We start from the raw sequence: 24,508 nt of genomic DNA, 5'->3' as shown, positions 1-24,508 counted from the left end.
GTTCATAATTAATAGGATGCAATTTGGCATCTGTTAGATTATAAAATGGATGATGTGTACTTGTTTTTGTTGTATTTATGCATCACAACAAAAGAAGTAAAATCAGTATCAAGCAGGTAAAATCTTACCACAGTCTCTTTGTATAATGCCAAAACGAATGTGATTTTTATACATTTCTATTAAATATTGGCTGCAGTTCAGTTAAAATCTGTGAAGTGAGCACTTTTCCATCGACCTGACAGCTGTAGCATATCAAGATGCTATTTAAAAGAGAGGTATTTGTGACTTACTCTTGTGACCATTTGGTTCAAAGGTCAAAGTTTGTATTCTTGATGTCTGGCAGAAACAGTCAGCAGAATGGAAAGACTGGATTTCTGCTGCTGTCATCCAGCTTGACTGCATCTTTTCAGAAATACAGAAATGCACAAATACCTTTCTTAGACGTTCCTATGGCAACCTAAACATCCTGTGCATCCACACAAAGGATGGAAAAGTGGGTGTGAGATGCTAAATAAGCTCTGTCACTGCAGATAAACAGTGACAGAGGAAACATGAACAGAAAACTGAAAATCCATTTTGGCCATTATAGATGTTGTGTATCTCTCAAATCTGACATTTGAACAAAACATGAGCCAACCTTCTTTTTTTCTGTCTTATCTTGAGATAATTGACGTCAAATGAGCTTTAGGAATGAGGTTTTAAGAAGGTGAAAATCACCAAAACATAGCAACAGGTTTTCACATAACAGCAAGTACGTGTTGGCTTTCCAATAAACTATCACTTTGAATTAAGAAAACACTTTTTTTTATGTGTAGTGACCACAGCTATGACCCGTCAAGCTTCTTCCCTGCTGCTAGCTTGTCTGCGTCTGACTTTATCTCACTGTAAACTGTTAAAGATCATGAATAATTATAGTTTAACCCTTTGAAACTTGGACATCAGTTTTCAGTGGTCAGATGACTTTCACATGCTATTTGACCCTTTAAAACCTGAGCAATTTGATCTGGTTTATTTTGAAAACATTGGAGAAAAAAGCAATGACTGACTTGGCAAAAAAATGTCCCACAAATTGAAAGAAATGCGACATTTTTGCTCGAGGGTGGAGCTGTGTCATAACATATCTGTGTGGTAAAGTGATATGGGTTGTTGTAAAAGAACAGAAAAGGTCTCAATATGATTGACCGTTCTTTGCAGAAAATCTCTTTTTGTAAAAATTTTGTTTTTACTCCCTTTTAAAAACAAAAATAATAATAATTATTATTTTATCTATGTATTTTACTGTTGATATCATGTATGTTGTTTATTTTATTTTTTACCTTAAAATGTTATTATTTTTTAAATAATTATTGTTATCTATTTATTTTTATTATTATTATAATTTCATATGAAGTCCTATGTCAGGGAATGCTCCTTTATGTGAAAACTGAAAATAAAATGTTGAAGTTGCAAGAAATTACCTAAAATTAGTTTTATCAGAATTTATCTCAAAGGGAAAAATGTCCTTAAAACTATATTAACAATTTTAATAATTTTATATTTATAATTTCTGTTACAGAAATACATTTTAATATATAAAATTAATACATATATATTTTCTTAATTTTCAGCACTTTTTAAAAGTAATCGTCTTGTTTGCTTTTGTGTTTTACTAATCTTTTTTTCCTTATTTTTTGTAACACTTCAACTAATGTTTGCATAATTTTTGTGCCATGTCTTGTTAAGTAGCTCACTGCCATCTCCCCAAATTTTTGAAAGAAATTAAACAAATTTGCTCAGTTTTCTAAGGGTTAAATATGATTTTCTGAAATACACTGATAAAACAGCTTAGCAAGACAATCAGAGTTCAAATGAGTCATTTTTAATGAGATCTTTCATGCTCATTCAAGAACATCACAGTGCTTCTAGAAATCATCACAGACTGGCCGTCTGTCATTTGTACAGAAATGAATTTGGCATCAACATCTCAAATATATAAAACAAACTCGTCATAGATTCAGTTATGTCTTCATACAGTGTTTCAACAACAGAAAATGCTCAAAAGATGAATACATTCACTACATTACTGGAAAGATAGCTGTAATAGAGGAGAAGCAGCTCTGGTGCTCACCATTGATCCGTACTGTCAAAGGGTTAACTCATCCCCAGCTCACCCCCCTGTAACACATCACCACCCCTCAAAATGAGACAGATGGTTCCTGATAGCTAATTTTACATTATAACATTTTTATGCTGAAATCATAACATATCCAGAATTTTAGATTTGATCTCAAGACATTAAAACTCAACTATTTTAAGGTTTACAGCTCTTTAAGGCAAAGTGATCCACCACACACATTAACAACAGGAAACTCTGGGATACATTAGGCCTTTTTAATTAAAAATATCCTTTACAAAAAAAACATTAAATAAATAAAATGTGAAACACTGGTGTATATATAACAGATTGTTCTGTGTGGCCAGCTGACAGAGAAGAGCCTCCATCATACTGGAGGTTACTGGTCGATATTTGGTGCTTTAGCCGGCATCAGTTGGTCAGTCTATATGCATCGTGGTTGATGGGAAGAGAAGAGCAAGAGTCGTCTGTTATCCGTCATTAAATATTAAAATGACGGATAATGCAGCTTGAAAGTCAGATGTTTGAATCCATTTACCTGGTGTGTGTTTTTAATATTCTTCATGTCTGGTCACCACTTCACATTCATCGTTCAGGACGGAAAATGATGAGAGCTGTTTCCGAGCTCTCTGCTCCTGCTCAGTCTCTCAACAAACAGATGGATGGAACACGAGGATTTCGGCTCCATATAAAAGCATCGTGACAATTTGTCCAAAACGACAAACAGGTGCTTCTCAGTTTTATTCAGCGATACTTTCAACACTGCCACAGAGGAGTCACAAAATTTGCCTCCAGTGGTGGTGTTTTGTTTTTTCTTCAAAGATATAACATGAGATGAAGAGATTGTCAGCCAGGCAGACATACCTTCCCAGCAAACAGCAGTCCCACTATGGTGAAGAATATGGACAGGACGAAGAGTACATAAGAGGAGCCCACCACTGTGTTGTTGGGAAGCTTATATGGCTGTCCTCCAACCTCATTGATGTAGAAGCCGATAGGGAATATGAGGGCAGCCATGCAGAACAGGACCACTGTGACAGAGAAAAAAACACAAGGACAGGATAAAAAGATTAATATCCCCTCTAGACCAGTGGTGAAAGAAGTATATAGATTCATTTCTCAAGTGAAAGTACTAATATCACTCAGTGAAAATACTCTGTTACAAGTAAAAGTCCTGCTTTGTAAATGATACTTAAGTAAAAGTGAGTATCATCAGGAAAATGTAATTGAAGTATTAAAAGAAAAGGTACCCAATGCAAGACTCGTACTTTTTATATTTTATATTTGTATCTTCTATTTTATCTGTTTTCTTTTTCTATATTTATGTTGCACCAACCCACCAGAACAAATTCCTCGTATTGTGTTAACTATACCTGGCAATAAATCTTTTTCTGATTCTGATTCTGAAGAAAGAAAACACACAGAAAAAAAAATAAAAATAAAAAACAGAACAACTAAAAACAAAAAAAAATCAAAAGTCAATATGAAAAAACACACCACACTCAAAATTACTTAAAAAAGAAGAAAAACACCCCCAAAAAAACAAAGTCATTAAAAAAAATCAAGATTATTAAAAAAAAGAAAATGTAAAAGAAAAAGTCTTAAATGTCTATCAAAATAATTGGCAAATGAATTAATCAGTTAATCGATTCACCTGTACTTCTGTTAACTGTTGGGTAATCTAAATAATAACAAAACATCATATGTTATATACACGTGATTTCTATGCAAAAAAAACGTAATTTTTAAAGTATCTAACGCTGTCAGATAAATGGAGTGAAGTTTGCCAGGGATCATGAGGAAAGATTTTAGAGAAGCCCAACACATTTGAAAATACAGAAATTACAATGTTTTAAATCCAAATATCATGTTACCTATACCGCCTGAAAACCACGTTTAAGAGTGAATGAAAGCAGGTTAATAAGCCAGCAGATGAGTCGAAACAGCTAAAAGTGATCAATAAACACTTTAGTATATAAATTGGGATATCTAGGGGTAATGGCTAAACAGTTTAATGTGATGGATAAACTTTTAATAAACTTCAGTATGTTTTCTTTAGTGTCCAATCACCTAAAAATAAGAACCATAGTGTTTTTTGTTACATAAGAATGAGCAGCTGATCTCCACGTACATAGGGAGCAGGTCTGCGTCTACGAGGATCGCCATGTAGCACTGCTATGTTTCTACAGTAGCCCAGATTGGACAAACCAAAGAGTGGTTCTACATACGACCAGTCACGTTTTTGGCCTGACAAAAACACAGATTTTTGATTGATTTTTTAAAATGGGAAACTGCTTTATTCAGTGTTTTAACCTGTATAAATCACTGGGTCTGTTTGTTTCAGACAGGAAGGGCTCACAGCTTCCAGGTATTAAAATGTGTGTGACTAAAAACCTCCACCAGTATTGATGGTCTCCTCATGAGAACCTGCTTTATATTTTTCTATATTTAGAACAAAGTGAAGCTCACGCGCTGGCCTTCTCTAACAGACAAACTCTGTCTCGTTCCTGAAAAAATAGAAAGCAGCCCATCAATTAGAGCTCCTCCGCAGTCTCTTTGACAAGATGTTCATAATTACCAGACTAAAAGCTTTCTTGAAATGAAACGCAGAACTCTGATGTCAAGGTAAGATCCATTGTCTCCCTGTGAGATTCTCAAGTAGGATCTCTGACTTTCACAGGCATCTTATAAACTATAACGGGTAGTTTTCGCTCCACCTGCATTTAATTTCTGCCTATAATTTGGTACTTGACAGCTAAAAGGGTTTAACATGACATTATTGCAATTGTCATCTAATGCAGAAACATAGTTACTACAGCTTAAGGCAACTGCAACTTAAGACTATTTTTTAATGCCACCTGGAATTAAATTCTAGATCAATTTTACAGTAGCCAATACTGAAGGAAAAACGACATGGAGCAACATTGATAACCTAAGGTTAAGGGAAATTTTTTTTAAATTTTCAAATATTTTACATAAAATATGACTATGGTGATATTGGTAGTATGGTCATTTTTTTTTAAGTTACCCATTATTTTGAGCTTTTGAAATAAAAAGTCAGAAATAACATACATAAAAATCCCACCTCCATTTTCTAAGCATTTGTAAGACTTTTGAAAGTTTAGTTTGAGACATTTTAATGTCTTAACACCTGGGGTAAAATATCAAGAAAACTATATTTATAATTATTCTAATTATTTTAAATTAGGTTACAGAAAAAAATAAACATTTCTTTATTTTCTTTTAACTATTTCTTTAATTTCGGATATCTTTCTTGTAAATTTTTACTAATTTCCTGCTAATTTTTGGGTGATTTCTCGTTAAGTTGCTCATTGCCTTCTTTCTATGTTTTTGAAAGAAATCAAACCAATTTGTTCAGGTTTCAAAGGGTTAAAGGTGACAGCCAACACCTACTCCCTGTGAAGGCAATCCATCGGGCGTATCGGGCAGCCTCGCGGCGCCAGCGTGACATCACCAGCAGACCACAGGTGACGGTGAGGGAGATGATGCCCATGATTATGAAGAAGAGCGTGGTGATCCACTCTGGGGGCAGCTGCGGGGGGATGCAGGTCCGGTCTCGTCCGTGGATCGTCTGGCACTGCCGGACCAGGCCCACAGTCAGAGAGCCTGGATGGAGACAGAGAGTGTAAGGTCACCATGACCTTTGAACACCTAAAAGAAATCTAATCTGTTCATTCTTGAGTCCGAGTGGACGTTTGTGCAAAAGTTGAAGAAATTCCCTAAAGACATGCTGACAAATTGCAACGGACAACTTGAAAACATAATGCCTCCAGCCACAGCTCATGCCAGCATGAATGAAAACAAAGGAACAAATATTTACAATTATCATAATTACAAATTCAAAATTACATTGAAGATTTTTTTTAATACAATTTTAATTATATATTTCATTAACGTTCTTTTTCCCCTGATTTTTAGTTCGTTTTCTTGTACTTTTTACTAATTTCTTGCTAATTTCTCCTTTCATTGCTCCTTGTCTTCTTCCTAATGTTTTTAAAGAAATGAAGCCAATATGCTCAGCTTTCAAAGGGTCAACTGTCAACTTGGTGCTAATTTCCTGTATGTTCATAATAGCCTTAGTATTGATTGTAAGAGATAAAACATAAGCCTGGCTCCACAGGGAATAACACGAGTCCAGATGGTATTTTAGCTATTACAAAATTGCAGAACATAACTCAAAATAAAAATACTCCCCAGTCTCCTGCACATTAATTCCATGATATAAAAGTCAGTTTATAGCATATCTGCAGCTGGCAGCCTGTTTGATGACTTTGTATGCTTTATATAACAAACAACCTATAATACACAGCAACATATGACATCACTTGTTCACATGTTTCTGGCTGATGACCTCCCAGGAGTCACTCTGATTCCCCAAAGTGAGCGAGGGCCGAGGAACCTGTTGATATGGAAACAGTGTGATGGGTGGAGAGCCGGCAGCAGCAGTGACCAACCGGTGATTCATGAATGATGTCAAACAGCCTCAAGGTTGTGGCATGAAAGCATCACAGAGAGAGAAACTATAAAATGTAAGAAATGAAAAGATCAATGACCCCACTTCAGATGGCAAGTTGCCATCTAACGCACACATACGGAGCCCAACAGAAACTGCATCTGCTCCACTCCGCTTCCAGTCTGACTACACATACGACACAACACAGAGCACATAAATGAAATCCTCCCACACCTTCATTTATTCTTTTGTCTCTCTCCTTTTTTTCCTTTCTTATTATCCACGACAAGCAGTTAGTGCTGGCCCCGCAGGCACAGAAGAAAGAGGAGCTTTATACATTTTATGGATTTATGGATTTATTCAAGGAAATTTAAAAAACCCAGCGACTGCAGAATTGTCACAAAGGCCAATATTACAAGTAAGCAGTATCGCAAAGGGCACAGGAAAGCGCGTGGAAGCACTGAAACGTCTTTTAATTAGGAGGGAAATTACATGAAATAAGCTGCTTTTGAATAAATACCTGCTGCTTAAAACCATTAAGACCCCTCAATTTACATTTTACTGTTGGCCTCAGTTGCTGGTCGATGATACCAGAATCAGGCTGAACCACATCCTCCTGCAGGCTGACCTATCCCCCCTATACACAGGACATCCTGTTCCCTCTCAGCACATCCTTTCATACTGCAGGGTGGGCCACAATGTAAATAGTGCATTCATTTCCCTGCATACTGGACTCCAAAAAAACCAAAAAAATACACCGAGTCCAACAGAGATGTGTTTTGATTCATGCCATTATGGAAAGTGGGTTTTGTTTTTCATGAAAATATATTTAAGAGAGTGATAAAGAGCTGGAGTGACAAAAATGAATGAATGGGAATTAGAATAATGGCAGCATAAAAATAAAATAATCAAAGGTGAAAGAGTTAACCCTTTGAAAATTGAGCAAAATTAGCCTGCTTTCTTTCAAAAACAAGGGAAGCCAATGAGCAAAGAAAAAAAATATTTAACCAGTTATGAGCAAGAAATTAGTAAAATGTATAGGGAAATTATCCAAAAATGAGTAAACAAACAAACAAAAAAAAACAAGAAAAAGAAAGTGAAAAAAATATCTAGATATACCGTCACTCGGTTGTATCGGTCAATTTGCACTTTGCCTCCATGTCTATGAAAACATGGATGTTTCACACACAGAGGATCAATACATTCAACACAGTTTCAAGGTGGTTAAGGATTCTTGAGATATGACCAAAAACATGTTGTATCAGGTCACCGTGACCTTGCCCTTTGACCTTTGACCACGAGATTCTAATAAGTTCAGTCTTGTGTGAGAGTGGACGTTTATGCCAAATTTGAGGACACTCCCTCAAGGCCATCTTCAGATATTGTGTTCAAGAAAATGAGATGTGTGCAACGTCACCATGACCTTGACCATCAAAATCCAATCAGCTCATAGTTGAGTCCAAGTGAATGTTTGTGCAAAATTACCATTATAATAATTATAAATATTGTTTTTCCCTAGATTTTTTTTTTCTTTTTTTCCATTGTCATTTTTTCCACTGTCAAATCCCACGAATTCGCTCGGGGTTCTAAGGTCTTTGGGTGGAGCACGTTAGTGGCATCCACATCAGTGCCAGGACCAAAGGCTTGTCAGCTAAACACTGCATAGCAATGAAATGAACCATGTTTTCGCCAACCAGTGGTTTAATGTTTTGGCTGATTGGTGTACACTTTAGTTGAAAGATGAATAATAATATATGAAATATCCAAGTCCTGACAGTTATACTGTGGCCTTGTAAAACAGAAATAATCTGTGTGTCTGTTAACCTGTACTTAGTGAACACTTTCAGACATTTTCCTGCCCTTTTAAATCTCTCAGCACAGCACTTAAGCACACAAACACACATCGCGTCCGCATGCATCTCTCTCTCTCTCTCTCTCTCTCTCTCTCTCTCTCTCTCTCTCTCACACACACACACACACACACACACACACACACACACGCACAGCAGGCTAACTGACCTTGTGGTAGATGGAAAAGAATTATGATAGCGCGGCTTGAGAACACATCAGTGTTTGAACAGCAGCTATAATGAACTCAAGTGTTACCGTCACCAACTGTGTGATTCTATGAATCATGATAACCAATAAGAAGTTGTCAAACGGCATATATTGTGAGCTTGGGCATTTAATATTATCACTATTATATTATGATAATAAGTTTATTCTTAATTTCTTCATCTCCTGGCTGTTAAATCCTTTAAAACTTGTGAAAAATATCCTGATTTCTTCCAAAAACATGGGAAGAGGGTAATCAGCAATGATAAAAGAAATAAAACGAAAATTAGCAAGAAGTTAGTAAAAAGTACAAGAACATTACCTGAAATTAGTAAAAGAAAAGACAATTTAAAAAAACAACAACATTACAGAAATTACCTGTATAAAGTCCCTAAAAATTAGCATAATTAATATGTAACATAATTTTAAATACTGTACTTTTGATAATTATATTTTTTCCCTAGCTTTTTCTATTTTCCCTAAAACATTTTTCCCAGCTTTAAAAACAATCTAAATCTATTGATTTCATGCATTTTGTGAAACATTTCTTACCAAGTTGCTCATTACCGTTTTCCCCATGTTTTTTAAAGAAAATGCACCAATTTGCTCAGAGTTCATCGGTTTAATTACTGTGAAATGTATCTGACAGCAGTATAAGGAAAGTGATGTCGCTCCAGGTTTCTAAGGGTTAACAAATTGAGAGAGCTTACTAAATAGATTCATAAGAGCTGTGTGCAGAGGCAAAATCTAAGGAAAAAAAATCTGTTTTTTTTTCACTTGTACATATACAGTAAGCACTCAGAATAAACATACGTCATGGCTGAGCCTGAGGGACTTCAATTCTCCATGTGGAAAGCATTATTCTCCCAGGAGGCCAAACTAAAAGTCCCACATCTTCAATTCCAAACAACACTTCCTGCCTTCAGGTAATTACTACTCGGCTAATTAAACAGGAACAAAGAGCTTATAGTACAGTTAGTACAGTCATTTCACACCATCCTTTACTATGGGGGGATATAAGGTAAAACCTGAACTGCAGTCCATTGTGTACTGTGATGTTTGAGACAGAAAGATTTGGTGCGTGATTACTCATTTAATTATGTGACAAGAAACTATTCATGTACTCAACTTGCAGCAGCAGTCAGTATTTTTACAACAAATTAAATCCTGCAATAACCACTTGGCACGCCATTTACATACTTATCTCTGCTCCACTGTAGCATGAGGATAGAGGCTGCAGCTGTGCATATACTGTGGTGGCACTGTTTGTCTGTTGCATCAGTTTTAGTCAATGTTTAGCTTTTGGACTTTGCATCTGAATATTACTCTATTGCAATAACCAGGGAGGCTGGCTGTGAGTAAAAATGTGTCGGATTTGGCCAGAACCCGTATTCAACACTTTAACTCTAGCATAGACTGTCTCATTAACTTTCCACAAATGATTGGCTGTAAAACGATCGTATCGGTGATGATTTGACTCTGATGTCAGGTGCAGACATATTAATAAAACATAGTAATTAAATCATCAATTAAATCAGTATTTATATACAATTTAAAATTGTAAGTGTTCTCTATGACATTAAATTTCCATTAAATACAAAGTTCTGAGAAATATCCTTAGCTATTATTTGCTCCACTGATTTTACACATTCAAATCTGTCAACGGGTGTTTGGGAGTCATTTAAAATACTATAAAGGATTTTCGTTCAAAAAAAAAAATGTGTAGACTCATACGAAAAGTAAACCAGCCAAAATTGGGAAAATCAACTTGCTTTGCTTGAGGGCCACTTGTGCAAAAATGACATGAGGTCATGGGCCAGTAGCAGCAGCCCCATATATGGTTTTAGAAATTTCTCGGATTCTAAGACGTTTCTAGGAATTCAACACCCTTCTAAGATTTTAAGACATCTTTAGGATTCTAGGCTGTCTCTAGGATTTTCGCATGTTTTTTAGCACGTTTTTAGAAGTTTAGCCTGTTTCTGGGATTTCAGGACAATCAGGGCTTAGCTAGAACCTCTGACTGGGGCTATCGGGGATCCTCCGACACTTTTTTGTTACACAAGCTCTATTTTTGATGCTGTTTTATGCGCTCTGGAACCTTCTGTAGACTAAAAGTACAAAAACAATTCCCAGTGTGAATTCCATTACTTTTATTGTGAATTAGAAAACGGCTGGGGGACCAGCTTTGGCCTGCGGGCCATAACTTGAGTATCACTGAGCAGCACCCTTGCCTTAGACGCTGGGTGAAGGTGATCTTGAGAAGAAAAAAAAAGGAAATTTGAACATGTTACAATAAAATACTACAGATCACGATTTTGCATCTGAGCCTTGGGACAGCAGAAAATGTAGACAATGGATTATTATTGCATCCTTTTTATGGTTTGTTGCCACTCATTCACTCTCTAAAAGTGTGATTCATAACCGAGGATCCGCACTCTATTAATGGGCTCCCAAGACAAATGTTGGTGGTCATCAGATGAAAGAGAAACATTTTTTTCTGATCTTTTCTGGTGTAATACTGGATACTTTCACCTTTTCATATTTCATGATCACACAGATGCCATAACCTGCAAACATTTTGATGATCCAAAGCCAAACAGTTGAGAACCACACCCTATTAATATTTATCAATTTTGGTGCAACTGTTTCCTTTAAGCGTGTTGATTTTAGACTGAAAGCACTCACTCTGACAATCTATGGACTTCTGACGCAGATTTTTATGTGATAATTCTTACAATCAGATGTGACGCTGAAGTTGCTTCCAACTCAGCAGTTAACGGGAGAGTTAAGGGAGGTTGCTCTGTGACCAATGCTCTGCTTTTTTTTTTTTACTGTTGTGAAAGCATCTTAGAGAATTAAGGTAAAGACCTGACGCTGTCTGAAACCCACTTTCAGATTTGTGAAAATTTCAGATTTATGATATTTGTGAAAACACAAAAAGGAAGATGCCGCTGCTTTTTTCACGTTGAACACATTATACCAGGTCCAGATCAAAAACCACTATAGTTAGACAAGTCAGACCTGGACTAGATTATCCAAAAGAGGCTAAAGATTATTTAAAACAGTTTCAGATTTGTAAACGTAGCATTTTCCATAAAGTAACAGGGTTCTGATAGTTTATGGCACGTTAGATTTAAGATTTTTTAAGACTTTTTTAAACTGCTATTTGGATGACAATCAACACCAATTTTACAATAGCCATAATTGAAGAACAGGAAAACATGAACTGACACCAATCACTTAGGTGTAAATAAAAAAGCGTAATAATTATTATACTGTAAAACTTGACTTCTTTTGTGACGTCGTTACGAGAGGAATGTTGTGATGTTCTAGATTTAAAAATAAAATAAAATAAAATGAAACAATAAAATATGTTACCAGCTGCTTTGAAATTTTAGAATGCAACATTAGAAAAAAGATTCACAAAATCTTTCATCCCATTTTTAACCCTTTAAAACCTGGGCAGATTGGTTTGATTTCTTTCATCAACATGGATAGAAACCAATGAGCTCCTGAACAAGACGTGGTCCAAAAATTAGCAGGAAAAAAAATTAAGCAAAAAAGAGGAGAAAAAAAATAAAAACTAAACATTAAAATGACCCCAGACAAATCCTAAAAAAAAGTATACTTTTTTATGCAACAATTTGAAATATGTGGTTATTATAATTATATATATATAGTTGTATAGAATTTTTCCCTAAAATTTTCCATTTTTTAAAAATTTTTTTGAAAACTAATTTGCGGGTAATTTTCTTAAATTTTTGCAATTTGTTGGAATTTTCCAGTTGCTCATTGACTCACTGAAATCAAACAATTTTGCATAGGTTTCCAAGGTTAAATACCTTGTAAAAGGCATCTCAACAGAGCACGAAAAAACTGATGTCGATCCAGGTTTCTAGGGGTTAAGCATTTTTAAAAAATGATTTAAGACATTTAAATTCCAATAGAGGTCTTATTTTTTTAGAGTAATTAATTCAATGTATTTAAAGACTTTTTAGGGAACCGTGAGTTAGCACGGCCAGTTAAGAGGAGCAAACACCGTGCAGGAGGAGCGCAACAAAGTGCCGACTAAGACCTACCGGCGGATTCTCCGGTGCTGATCCAGTCCGGGTTGGCGATGCTGGCGATGGCGAAGATGTCTGCAGCGAGGAAGAGGCATCCTGATATCACGGTGAGTTTATCCATGTCGGTGGACACCGGCGGAGGTCAGAGTGTTTGTGCGCCTCTGTCTCACCTAAAGGGAGGCGGGACATTTAGGAGTCAGCAGCCTAACCTGAAGCCAGCCAGCTGAAAGGGGTCGCTTTGATCCACCATTAGTCCGCACATCATGTTCGATCCCGGGCGGATATGCAGATTCAAAGTATCCACTTTCATTTAGTCCTCCAGCGGCGGAACCTGACCCGACCCGCTGGCCCTTCTCCAGCCCCGGTGGAGAGGCTCGCTGCCCGGGCTCATGGATCACTTAGCTCCGGATGCTCCACCACATCCCGGTGATCTTTGAGTTTGCTATAATCGCTGATTAAACCTGCAACAGTGAGGATGGATTCATGCATGCAGTCGGCTTATTTCCTGAGTCTGCATGGAGCTCTCTCCCCCCATATGGAAGCTTTTCTGTTTCTTTCCTCTGGACGCGCACAGACGGGAAACGCCGCCCATGCTCACAGTCAAGGAGCCACTCTGAGCTTCAAATCTCCAAAATCATGAGCTGAATATCGTCAGTTTAGCTTTTTAATAATGACACCTGAAATAATCACCTGAAACGCTCAGATAGTGTGTTTCCTGCAGGACGGCGCTGAGAACTGAAATTTAGGCAGCTCGCGTCTCCATGTCTGTGGTGGACAACTCTCGCGAGAAAATCAGTAACGCTCCTGACTGACCTGGCACTATTTACATCACCATAAATGATGCAATTTTGACCAGTTACATTTTTTTAATTGATAAGACATGATAAATGAAACTAGGATCAACTCGATCACCTTCTCAGCATAAGTCTTCTCTTGGAAATAATTTGACACTTTTCATCATTTCCAAACTTTTTCAAAACAGATAATACTGATCTCATAGTAAAATCTGCTTGAACACATGTATCCACTCAGAAGTAACGTTTCAAAACACCTCACACACAGACCTAAACTGAAAGCCCCTGGCCCAATTTTTTTTATTTTGTTTGCAAAATTCTGCAACAAAAGCAAATATTTCTATCAATCATCACAGCTTTGGTCAAATGAATATATTCTTTCTTTATTCTTACAGTAGCCTATAACATGAATGTGTCCAAGCCATAGATACACAATCTGTGTATCTATGGTGCAAACAAATTAGAAAAACTACATGAGTTGCTAATACACCTGTGGCAATAGAAGTTGCACCTCCACACTTATGTAGTCAAATAGCTTCCAGCTATATTTCACGGTCTTCAATAGTTAGTTTGCTCAGCTGCCATGATGGAACCACTAGAAGCTTTAAATTTGCATAATTTTGAGCACTGCTCCTCAAGAACATAACTTTGGTTTAAGAGACGGGGGGACAGAGTGGCAGGGGTCTGGGGGTCCTCCTCTCCTCATGAAAAATTGTGCAATTTGAATTACATTTCCTGCATTTCAACATATACTCTGGTACCAGGGTACCTGAAGTTTGTGGCAAATCTAATTCTAAGACTTTTTTAATGCCACTCAGTATGCTATTTAAGACCAATTTCACAATAAAACCAAAAACCTACATTTTTTACATATAATTTAAGACATTTTAATACCAATTAAGGCCTTATTTTTAGACTAATGAATTCAATGCCTTTTAAGACTTTTTAAGGATCCTCGTGAACCCTGCCTCTCTCAATTCACATTCTCAGCTAGAATCAGATGGCTTGCATTAAGTGTTGCGTATTGCACAGGATTTTTTTAGTTTAAAAAAAACATGTTTTTGAAAGTAGGAGGTACACAAACAGGATTTTGAAAAAAGATAGGGACATATCCTTCCCCTGTCCACCGATTCTTATCCATAATGACTTGACAGTTCATTCGTATTTAGTCTAATTAACTCGAAAGCTCCAGAATAAGCACATAAGTACATCTTACATTAGGTTTGTTCTTGTGAATCGCTCATTTCCAGTGTCAAGAATGTAGCTGACTGTCAAACTAACAAATGTTTCACTATCAAAGACATAAAAAAACCACAGCAAAACACTTAAAGCTCTGTAAGGTAGATAGAATTTATTCATTATTTTACATCAGCTATACAGTTAATGTGGACAGATGAGGGGAGCACGACTTTGTGACGCGCCGGAGCAGCATCACCTGATAATATACTGTTACAACACCCATAAATACCCAGTGGTGTTATGACATTATATCCCTCAGAACAACTGAATCGATGATGTCTGCTTTGTTTCTGTCAAAATGTGGAGGAAACAAATTCTGCTTTGCCTTCAGAGTTAGGTACAGCACGAGGTGACGGGGAGCGCTTCAGATCTCATCCACAAAGGGGGTTTTTATGAGGTTGCCGCTGGACGCCATGGACTTCTTGCCGGTCACAAATTTCTTTGCAGCCTGCAATTAAAAAACAAGAAAGTAAAGAGCACCATTATTAACCTGAAACGGCATGAACTTTCTTGATTTGCATTCACAAGTCTTTTACATGCATTTAAACCCGTGACACCTGAGAAAACTGGTTTGATTTCTTTTGAAAATGTGGCTAAAAAGGCAATGAGCAACTCGGTAAGAAATGTCCCACAAATTGCAAGGAAATAGGGAAAAGGACATGACTTGAAAATTTGTTGACAGAGAGGGAGAGAGAGAGAGAGAGAAAATATTATACATACAATTAGTTTTTATTTTAACCGTTTGTAGTTATTGGGGTTTTTTTTTGTTTGTTGTTGGTTTTGGTTTTTTTTGACATTTTTTTCCTTGTCTATTTTATTTTATTTAGTTTTCTGCTAAATTTCAGTTAATTTTCTTGTAACTTGTAACTTCTTCCAATGTTTTGGAAAGAAATCTAGCCAGTTTGCTCAGCATTTTAAGGGTTGACTACAAAATATTTTTTCACAGTAAATAAAGTATTGAAGTAAAGTACTGAAGTAAATTCCATAATATACGACTACGTCCAACCCTGACCACAACAAAGCACTGGCAATGACTAAATGTCTTACGTTGGCAACATCAGTTAAGGAGACGTTGTCAATGTTTTTGGAGACTTCCTCAGCGGAGCAGTAGGACCCATCAGCCAGAGCCTGAGTGCCTATGGACTCCAGAAAACCCTCCGATGTCTCCAGAGACATCAAGAACTGCCCCTTCAGCTGGGCCCTGCAGACAAAAAACAAACACAAGCCCATCGTAAGATACAGTCGTGCAAACTAAGTGGAAAACTCTTCTTTTCTTCTGAATATTAAGTATAAGTAGTCTAGTTTATATCATTGTTTTTTAGTTTTTCTCAGTGTCTGTCACAGCAGGCAGACAGGTATTTTATGATCATGTTTAAAGGAATACCAGAACTGAAAAGAAACTGCCAGCCTGGCTCTGTCCAAAGCCTCAAACAACATCAGTCCACTAGCATAACTAAAGGTGACGACATTATATATATCATGTTTCTTTAATCTCTTTAACCCTCTGAAGTCTGGGCAAAGTGACTTGATTTCTTTCACACATAAACAGAAGGCAATGAGCAACATAAGGAGAAATGACCCAGAAATTAGCAAGAAATTATGCAGAAAATACAAGAAAATTACCTGAAATTTAGCAAAAAATAAATGAAATAACCTAGAAAATAGTATATATATAAAATTATGATACTTTTCAAAATAGTTTGCAGGTAATTTCTCCATATCTCAACTTTCTGAAATCTGCTCATTGCCGTTTCTCATGTTTTTGAAGGAAATCACTTCAATTTACGCAGGTTTTAAAGAGTTAAATACTGGAGAGAGGAAGGGAGAAACCCCAAATGACTTTAATGTAATGGTAACAGGATTCATCTTATCCAGATGTTTTTGAATAACCATAAAGCCCATTTTGATGATGTTTATTGTAAACTGGAATAAAAACACTTTAAGTCATGTCTCTGTCTGTCTGTCTGTCTGTCTGTCTGTCTGTCTGTCTGTCTGTCTGTCTGTCTGTCTGTCTGTCTGTCTTACTTGGCTCGAGTCAGGTCAGCAGCTGTGACTCCACCATCAGCAACAGCCTTTACCTCGGCTAGAGCCGCCTTAATCACCTGGAGAGACAGAGAACACCTGTTATTTAAAGACATTTTACCACTTCCAGTTTCTTTTTCAAAAAAAAACAAAGACTGCAGCTACTACATTTGTGCTGATGAGCAGACTCTTGCCATGATGACTGGATACTCACATCACCAGCAACTGCAGGCTGGGAAATGGTGTAGATGCCAAACAGACCAGAGTCAGAGTAGCTTGAATTGAAAGCACTGACCTGTTCAGAAAAAGGGAGGAAACTGTTAAAACAGGTGTTGCTAAAATTAAAGTCAGTCAAGGCTCCGGTGTAGGAAACATTGGAAAGTTTATTTTAAGACCTGATGACCACTCACATCAAAGGGATCAGCAGTTGCCTTGGCAACACCCTGGACCAGTTTGCTGGAGGCGCATGAGCCCCTCTTGACATGCAGACCAGCTCCCAGTAAATGCTGCAGCACACTGAAGGCCAGAGCCTCGCTGGTGCCTGACGCTGCCGACTGGCTCACCACCGCTGAGTGGACCAGACTGCTGATGCCCGGCATACGAATCTCACCTAGACGGGGAAAACTCATGGTGTTATATTTCCCTTTACAATGTAGGAAAACTCCAGATGCTGCATTGTAATGCTGACTTTATACGTCAGTTGAGCTCACCTCCACGATACTGAGCCGTGGCCCCTGTGGTGCCTGCCCCACTGCGGATGTTGAGGAACTGCTCCCCAACTTGCGTCAGCACCGTGTGATCCACACCTGAAGGAAAGACAAACATCACACACCTAATGATCTTCTGATCACCTTGGAAAGCGCTGGATATGTTACTTGAACAACAATTTTAACTTGATGCTGTAAAAAACACAGTAAGTGAAAACAGTAGTGCTACAATTAATATTGTTATATGATATAATAATGAGCCATACCGAGTCCAACAAGAGCCATCCTTGCGCTAGTGAAATTGTTCTGGACAAACTGGTGTAGCTGGAGAAAAATGCAAGCATTAGAAAGGTTTAAAATGGGTACATTAACACCATCGGTCTGAAGGAAATAAACATTAGAACAACACTTACATGTCCGGACTGGATGTTGCCAACCATGTGGTTAGGACAGTACAGGGAGTAACAGAGAGCGTTTTTGTAGGCGGCTTCATGGAGAGCTTCAATCACACCTGGAAGAGAGAGAAAGAGGCACGATCACGATGCAGTTTTCTAATGTTAGAGCTAACGGTTGTCTTCTTTGACTGATAAATCATTATCTCAGATTTTATGGTGGAAACTTCAAATAAACTGTGATTTGGTTTTGTGCAACTAGTTCTATGATAAATTAATGTCGACATACAGATCTAAAACATTATACCTCTTTCCCACCCAAACTACCGCGTGCACAGGGGTTTTCAAAAACAGATAAACCTGCTAAATATAGGCTGCATTCCCACTGCCACACAGCTGCAACACACAAGTCTGCCTTTCTGTCAGCTTTTGTGTGTGGGTTGTTTTGTTGGTGTGTCCGTGTGATGTCACAGATAGGCAGGAGAACGGGTAAACAGTAGACAGCAGCAGGAACAGAGGTCTTTTAAAACTTTTCAGTGGTTTCAGTGGTTCATCTCTTTATATATCTTTTACTTATTAAGTCACTCTTTCAAATTCAGAGCAGACTTATTTGGATTTTAGCACTGCTTAGGAGGAGACAGACAGTAATTAATGACAGTGCATCTTGCCGGTTAAGGAGCTGAAATTAGCATTTTCACCCAGGTGTTGTGTTCCCATCAATGCAGATCGGAGCCGGCAGCAGTAAAAACCTGTGTCGACTGCGGTGTCATTTAACCCAGGTGTCGTACGCGTTCTCATTGCATTAAAAAGCCAGATGTTAGTGGGTGATAGCAGGTTTAGTCTATATGTGTGTGTGCATTGCAAGAATAAGAAAAGGCTCACCTATTTGAGCACTCTGTGCAGCCTGGGCCTTGTCCATCTTCACTCGGGGCGTGAGGTCTGACACCTCCCATGGCCTGAACTCTGGGGCTGTTGTCACGTTGATCAAATACTCCATTACTGTGTCACTGCAGGCAAATAAGGAAAGGGGAGAAAAATGTGTTATGTAGGATGTGCTGAAACTGTGCCTCCTGCAGCATAATGTGCCTCTCCTGTGAAAATCCCCAATGAACCAAATTGTCTTTGTTTTGTGAGAAAATGGTGTAAGGGAGTACTCTCACATTATGCTGTCACACTCATTTAACTGGAATTATTTAAAGCCCAAACTACTAATAACCCTTTTCCATCCTCATGTGCTAGCTTGGCTTGGTTTAGTTTGGCACGTCAGCTCAGCATGGCAGGGATGTGCGACTCCATTACAGCGGGGCTACCAGGTTGAAGGTGTGTCTTAAACTGATGTCGGCTTGTCCATGCCTACAGGTTGCCCGTTATTATGCTGCAAGTGTTACACTTAAACACACCATAACAACTACAGGCAACGGCTAACTAGCACATATATTCTGCAACTTTGTAAAACTACAAACTGGCATGCAGCTGTAGTTCATATTCATCTGTCAACTGTGTTGGACACACCACAAAAAAACCGGGCGACCAAGGCTAACTGATGGTCTGACATTGACGGACTGTCTGCTTTGTGTGTCAGGGCCCTAAAAGTTACTCAATTCTTCTCCATGTACTACAAACACGGAACATTGTTATCATGATTCGTGTTCATTTCTGACTCATGCAGTATTTATCACAACGCTGATATTATTCAAAGACTCACATGTCATCTCGCAGGCAGTCAACGGTGTAGATCATGTTCTCTCTGGATGAAGTCACACTGCAAAGAAACATACAGATATCCACATTATTGAAGAAACTTGTTTCAGCTGTTGGTTATGATCTTTCTTGGAGGTTACTGACCTCAGGCTGCCTCCCACTGCCTCAACACCACGGCATATCTTAAAAGATGATGCTCCTTTGGTTGTCTGGAAAAGTAGAAAATGAAGTCAACACCAAGCTGAGACAGAATACATATAAAAAAATAAACACTGGGTTCATTTTTACTCTTGTGCTTTATGGCTATATGAATAATTCTGTAATAAAACTGGAGGAGAAAAGACAACCAAAGAAAATACTGAATAATCAGCAGTTATTTGATACTGCATCAAACTCAAAATACACCAAGTATTAATTATCATACCAGGCTGGAGGCCAGCCGGAGCAGGTGGGTGACCCCCTGGTTGTCTGGGGTCTCATAACGACAGCCGGCCTTGACAAACACTCCGATCTTGGAGGCTGGAGAATAGTTCTCCAGGGATGCGATCACCAGTCCGCTGGGCAGTCTGGTCACCTGGTCAGAAGGACAAAAAAAGAGGTGTCCTTTAATTTCATCTTTTCGATCAAGTGTCTACTAACAAGCCTCTACTTACAATTTGGACATTCACTGATTGATATGGCATTTTATACTTAACATAATAGTAAGAGACAAATGGACAAAGCATTTAACAAGAACAACACGTCTTCTCCGACAAGAAAAACCAACTCATTTCTTCATTCTCAGACCCAAAACCAGACTGAGTGGACTCAGCCAAACCATCCGCATTACTCTCCAACATACATGGACATCCTGGAAGGAGTGGGCAGCCCCGGGAGAGAGCTTGAGGCCAGCCAGGGGCTGGGCGAGGGACTGGCCTGCTCTGGCAGCCACATGGAACCGTCTCTGTGGAGAAGAAACACAAGTCAACAACCACTGACCTGCACATCCTGCGGATGAAACTTAACGTGCTCGGCGGCCCCACTGAACTCCACCTTACGGGCAGCCTGGGCTGCATAAAGCCTTGTCTGGAAAATAGAAAACATGGGAAGGCGGGACATTACGACTAATGTGTTGCTGGCAATGGCACTTTGAGGAGGGGGGTGATCAGAGACATGAAAGATTATAAAATAGGGAGGGGGTGGATCTGTGATTGCTTCTTTTACACAACATACTAATCAGACAACTAATCATTTATTCTATTTGTACCTTTCTCACATACATATAGTGTAGCTTGACACCCTCAACTGATGCCTTGGTGATGTTAAAAAACTTATGTATAACTTTTAACTTATCTTGATTTTATTATGTTTTTTACCCTTGCATAATAGCTGCTATTTTATATTTGCCATTATCATTATTTTATTTCACTTCGTTGCAAGATGTTGCAATTATTTTATGTTATCCTTTTTGTCCTTATCATTGATATTTTTTGGTATTTTGTCCTTGTGAAATTACATTGGTCTGAGTCTGGTGCAATATTCAGGGTTCCAACACATTTTCATGGATAGAACTTCAAAACTTTTCATGACTTTTTAAGGACACATACTTTTTTCCCTTTTCCTACTCACCCAGTGTTTTTCAAACACATGACTTCCATGACTTTTCCAGGTTTTCCATGACCATGGTAACCCTGAATATTATAGGGCAGGTGCAATACTTGGAGGCCTGTGTGGGCGACATCTAATCTGTGTTCAGTGCTTCAGGCTAACGTGCATGAGAAGCCTCCTCAAGGCTCAATATTTTTAGGCGTAGTGATTTCAGTCTCTTGACAGCATACGTACAATCAGTTTCTCATTTTAGATTTACATGAGCAGCACATTAACCATTTGAAACCTGGAAAGACATCCATTTTCGGTGCTGCATTCAGACACCTTTCACAAGTGTTTTAAACCTTTGAATTTCTTAAAAACTTAGGGGAAAAGGGCAATATGCAACTTTGCAAGCAATGTCCTGCAAATTGCAAGGAATTACTAGATTTGGATTTTTCTTTAATGCTAGGGTGAAGATAATTATATATTTTATTTAGAATTACTTTGATGCTTATAATAAAAGAAAAAATCAAATAAAACTGCTAGACAATAATATATTTTGAATATTTTTACAGCAATATTATTTTTAATGGCACTTTTTTATTCTTTTTTTTTTTTTTAGATAATTTCCCTTTTTCCTTTTTCTGCTGGGAATTGTACAACAGCACAACCAGGTTGTTAAACAATGTAGTACTGTTTGTTGAAATGCACCTTAAGGCAAGATAGACTGAAGACTTTTAAAAACTTTTTAATGTCACTTGCAATTAAGTTTAAGACCAATTTTCTCATAACCAAAGTTTAATATCATCTTGCCCAAATGTTTATTGTAACATAAAACCCAGACTATAGATGTCAAATGTTGAAAAAACAGGCCTTTTAAGAGCGGAAAACATGGAAGAAAATGAACATATTTTAATATCATAAAGGTATCTATTTGGTTTACCAAAAGAAGTGGGAAATATCTGGCATTTCTGGCTGGTTTTATGAATAATTTTGTGTTTCTCAGTCTGCATGTGATATTCCACTGCTTGGATTCTCATCATGACAAGTGTGAGAAAAGGAATTTCTTGAATTATTTAACAATTAAATAAATGAATAAAATAATAAAATAAGTAATAATTTTACTGACATCACTTTTCTTGTGCTGCTTTTGGATTCCCTTTGCAATTATTTAACCTTTGAGCAAACCGGTGCCATTTCTCTCAATATATATATACATATATATATATATATATATATATATATATATATATATATATATATATATATATATATGAGCAAATTGGTAAGAATTGTTCTGCAAATTGCAAGAAATAAGTACATTTAGAAAATAACATTTTCAAATCCAAGGAAACAACTAGCAACAAAATTACAAAACTGTGTAGATTTTGATTTTTTTTTTTTAAGCTGGAAAAAAACAGGTTATAAACACTTACATATTTCATGTACATCTTTAAATTTAATTTGTTTTAGAAAGAAATCAAACCAATTTTCCCTGGTTTCAAATCGTTAAAATTGTACAGTTTACAATTTAATACCAATGAAGGCTTTACTTTTAGATGAATGGCTGAACTGTTTTCCAGCATCATGAGGCCAGTTTTTTCACGATAGAAATCCCCGTTTGACTTTAACTTAATGATGATGTTATATAACGGAAAACACAAAAACACAAGTCTCAAATGTCAATAAAGTTGAATGTTAAAGGTATTATATATACCGGCAAGTGCGAGGTAAGCGAGCTTATGCTAACGTCAACATTAGCTGAGGAAGGGATGCTAAATCAAGTTTAGCAACAAGCTAACTATCATTACTCAGACTCAGAGTTAACTTAAATTGTGTTTTTAACAGGAAGTATAAATATATAACTGTCTGGACCCGTCTGCTGTCGATTATGCAACGTTATCAGCTGGGTTAGTGCTGGCTGAGTTCAGCAGGGAGTCACGACTAGCTGCTCCCTCCTCTGCTCTTCATCACACCTTGTCCGGACACGACCCGGAATTTTAACACCGTCCGAATATCACAAAAAGAGTGAAACACACGGCTAAACTCCATACAGCCGCCCCGACACACCAATACATGACAAAAAAGCTGAGTCCTTACCGAGAGCTGACTAATTCCCCGGATCCCCTTCATCTCCCCTCTCTCCTTCAAGCGATGGACCAATATGGCCGGCGTCAAAGTGCCCTACCCAGAATGCACAGCGCGGTCCTCACTCGCAAATGTACTAATGGGCCAATGAGAGTGCGCCCTCTGTTGCCACGGAGATTATTGTGACACGAGACACAACCAGAAACTGTACAGCAGGGACGCTCAACCTGCTTTGCTTGAGGGGCCACTTTTCCAAAATGCCAGGAGGCCAGGGGCCAGCCACAGCAGCATCATGCATGGTTCTAGGACTTTGGGACATTTCAAGGATTTTCAGATGTTTCTAGGATTTTAGTGCACTTCTAAGATTTTAGGACCTAGGATTTTAAGGACATTTGAAGAGTTTTAGGACTTTAGGACATTTCTGGGATTTGGGATGTTTCTAGGATTTTAGAACATTTGTCAGGCTTCAGGACATTTCTATAATTTAAGGACATTTTAAGGATTTTGGGATGATACTTCAGGACATTTCTATAATTTAAGGACATTTTAAGGATTTTGGGATGATACTTCAGGACAGTTCCAGGATTTTAGGATGTTTCTAGAACTTTAAGATGTTTCTTGGATTTGTGGACACTAAGGATTTTAGGATGTTTCTAGGATTTTAAGATGTTACTTCAGGACATTTCTAGGATTTTACAGTGTTTCTGTGATTTCAGGACATTTCTGGGATTTTAGGACAATGGGGGCTTTGCTAGGACCTCTGTCACAGACTGCAGTGGATCCTCCACTGGCACTCTTTGTGATAAACAAGCTCTAGTTTGATCCTGTTTATAAACTCTGGCACTTTATGTATAGTAAAAGTACAATGACAATTCCCATTGTGAATCATCTTTTTATTATGAATAAGAAAAAGGTTGGGGGGCCAGATTTTGGCTTGTTGGCTGTTAATTGAGTATCACTGGGGTAGGGTATGGGCTGGCTTATAGACAACAAACACGGGTGCGTTTCACTGAAGGAAGTTTGAACGCACAGAAATGCAGTGACAGGATCCTGAGACCTGTTGTCAAGCCTTTCAGCCCCAGCCATGACGTCATGGTGCAGCATCATTATTACCTTTGTAGTAAAAATATATCTGTGTCCAACTTAAGTTTTTTACTTTTTGCATTTTGTGTCGAGAATGTTGTCTGCCAGGCAACAAACAAAGTAGGAGCAGAGAGAGACTTTGGTTTAGGTACCACAAAGTGCTGAGTAGCTTCTCTCTTTCTCTACACTGTGAGACAAACTTAACAG

The 24,508-nt window shown here is 37.8% G+C and overlaps 2 protein-coding genes across 4 annotated transcripts; both read right to left on the bottom strand.

Moving 5' to 3' along the window:
• Nucleotides 1-1,836: 1,836 nt before the first annotated feature.
• On the bottom strand, nt 1,837-13,506 carry LOC121959097 (uncharacterized protein C16orf52 homolog B-like). Its single transcript, XM_042508279.2, has 3 exons — nt 12,722-13,506; nt 5,528-5,740; nt 1,837-3,144 (listed from the first exon to the last, which is right to left on the bottom strand). The coding sequence occupies exons 1-3, from the start codon at nt 12,825-12,827 to the stop codon at nt 2,960-2,962; spliced, it is 504 nt and encodes a 167-aa protein (XP_042364213.1). The 5' UTR covers nt 12,828-13,506; the 3' UTR covers nt 1,837-2,959.
• Nucleotides 13,507-14,831: 1,325 nt separating this feature from the next.
• Nucleotides 14,832-23,362, bottom strand: uqcrc2b (ubiquinol-cytochrome c reductase core protein 2b). Of its 3 annotated transcripts, XM_088070247.1 has the most exons (15): nt 23,231-23,310; nt 20,594-20,626; nt 20,403-20,504; nt 19,986-20,135; nt 19,706-19,770; nt 19,566-19,622; nt 18,743-18,867; nt 17,882-17,979; nt 17,735-17,792; nt 17,472-17,567; nt 17,172-17,371; nt 16,976-17,056; nt 16,765-16,841; nt 15,787-15,940; nt 14,832-15,187 (listed from the first exon to the last, which is right to left on the bottom strand). In XM_088070247.1, the coding sequence occupies exons 1-15, from the start codon at nt 23,261-23,263 to the stop codon at nt 15,104-15,106; spliced, it is 1,413 nt and encodes a 470-aa protein (XP_087926373.1). In that variant the 5' UTR covers nt 23,264-23,310; the 3' UTR covers nt 14,832-15,103. The 3 variants fall into 3 exon arrangements, with proteins under 3 accessions (XP_087926373.1, XP_042364519.2, XP_042364520.2); XM_042508585.2 differs by lacking the exon at nt 20,594-20,626 and having other exon boundaries at nt 23,231-23,362; XM_042508586.2 differs by lacking the exon at nt 20,403-20,504 and having other exon boundaries at nt 20,540-20,626; nt 23,231-23,350.
• Between the last annotated feature and the right edge of the window lie 1,146 nt (nt 23,363-24,508).

Source organism: Plectropomus leopardus, chromosome 19 (genome assembly GCF_026936395.1).
Source record: "Plectropomus leopardus strain MGB_pleo_1.0 chromosome 19, ASM2693639v1, whole genome shotgun sequence".
NCBI lineage: Eukaryota > Metazoa > Chordata > Actinopteri > Perciformes > Serranidae > Plectropomus > Plectropomus leopardus.
Note: the sequence above shows the minus strand (reverse complement) of the source record. Positions and strands in the feature narration are given on the sequence as shown.

What these genes read in the sequence shown, in the direction of transcription:
- LOC121959097 (XM_042508279.2), bottom strand. Translation starts at nt 12,827, where the DNA reads ATGGATAAACTCACCGTGATATCAGGATGCCTCTTCCTCGCTGCAGAC. An exon ending in CAGCACCGGAGAATCCGCCG is followed by an intron (nt 5,741 to 12,721) that starts GTAGGTCTTAGT and finishes GTCTCCATCCAG; the next exon opens with GCTCTCTGACTGTGGGCCTG. An exon ending in ATGGATTGCCTTCACAGGGA is followed by an intron (nt 3,145 to 5,527) that starts GTAGGTGTTGGC and finishes TCTCTGTCACAG; the next exon opens with TGGTCCTGTTCTGCATGGCT.
- uqcrc2b (XM_088070247.1), bottom strand. Translation starts at nt 23,263, where the DNA reads ATGAAGGGGATCCGGGGAATTAGTCAGCTCTCG. An exon ending in GGGGAATTAGTCAGCTCTCG is followed by an intron (nt 20,627 to 23,230) that starts GTAAGGACTCAG and finishes TCTATTTTCCAG; the next exon opens with ACAAGGCTTTATGCAGCCCA. An exon ending in TGCACAGAGTGCTCAAATAG is followed by an intron (nt 17,980 to 18,742) that starts GTGAGCCTTTTC and finishes TCTCTCTTCCAG; the next exon opens with GTGTGATTGAAGCTCTCCAT.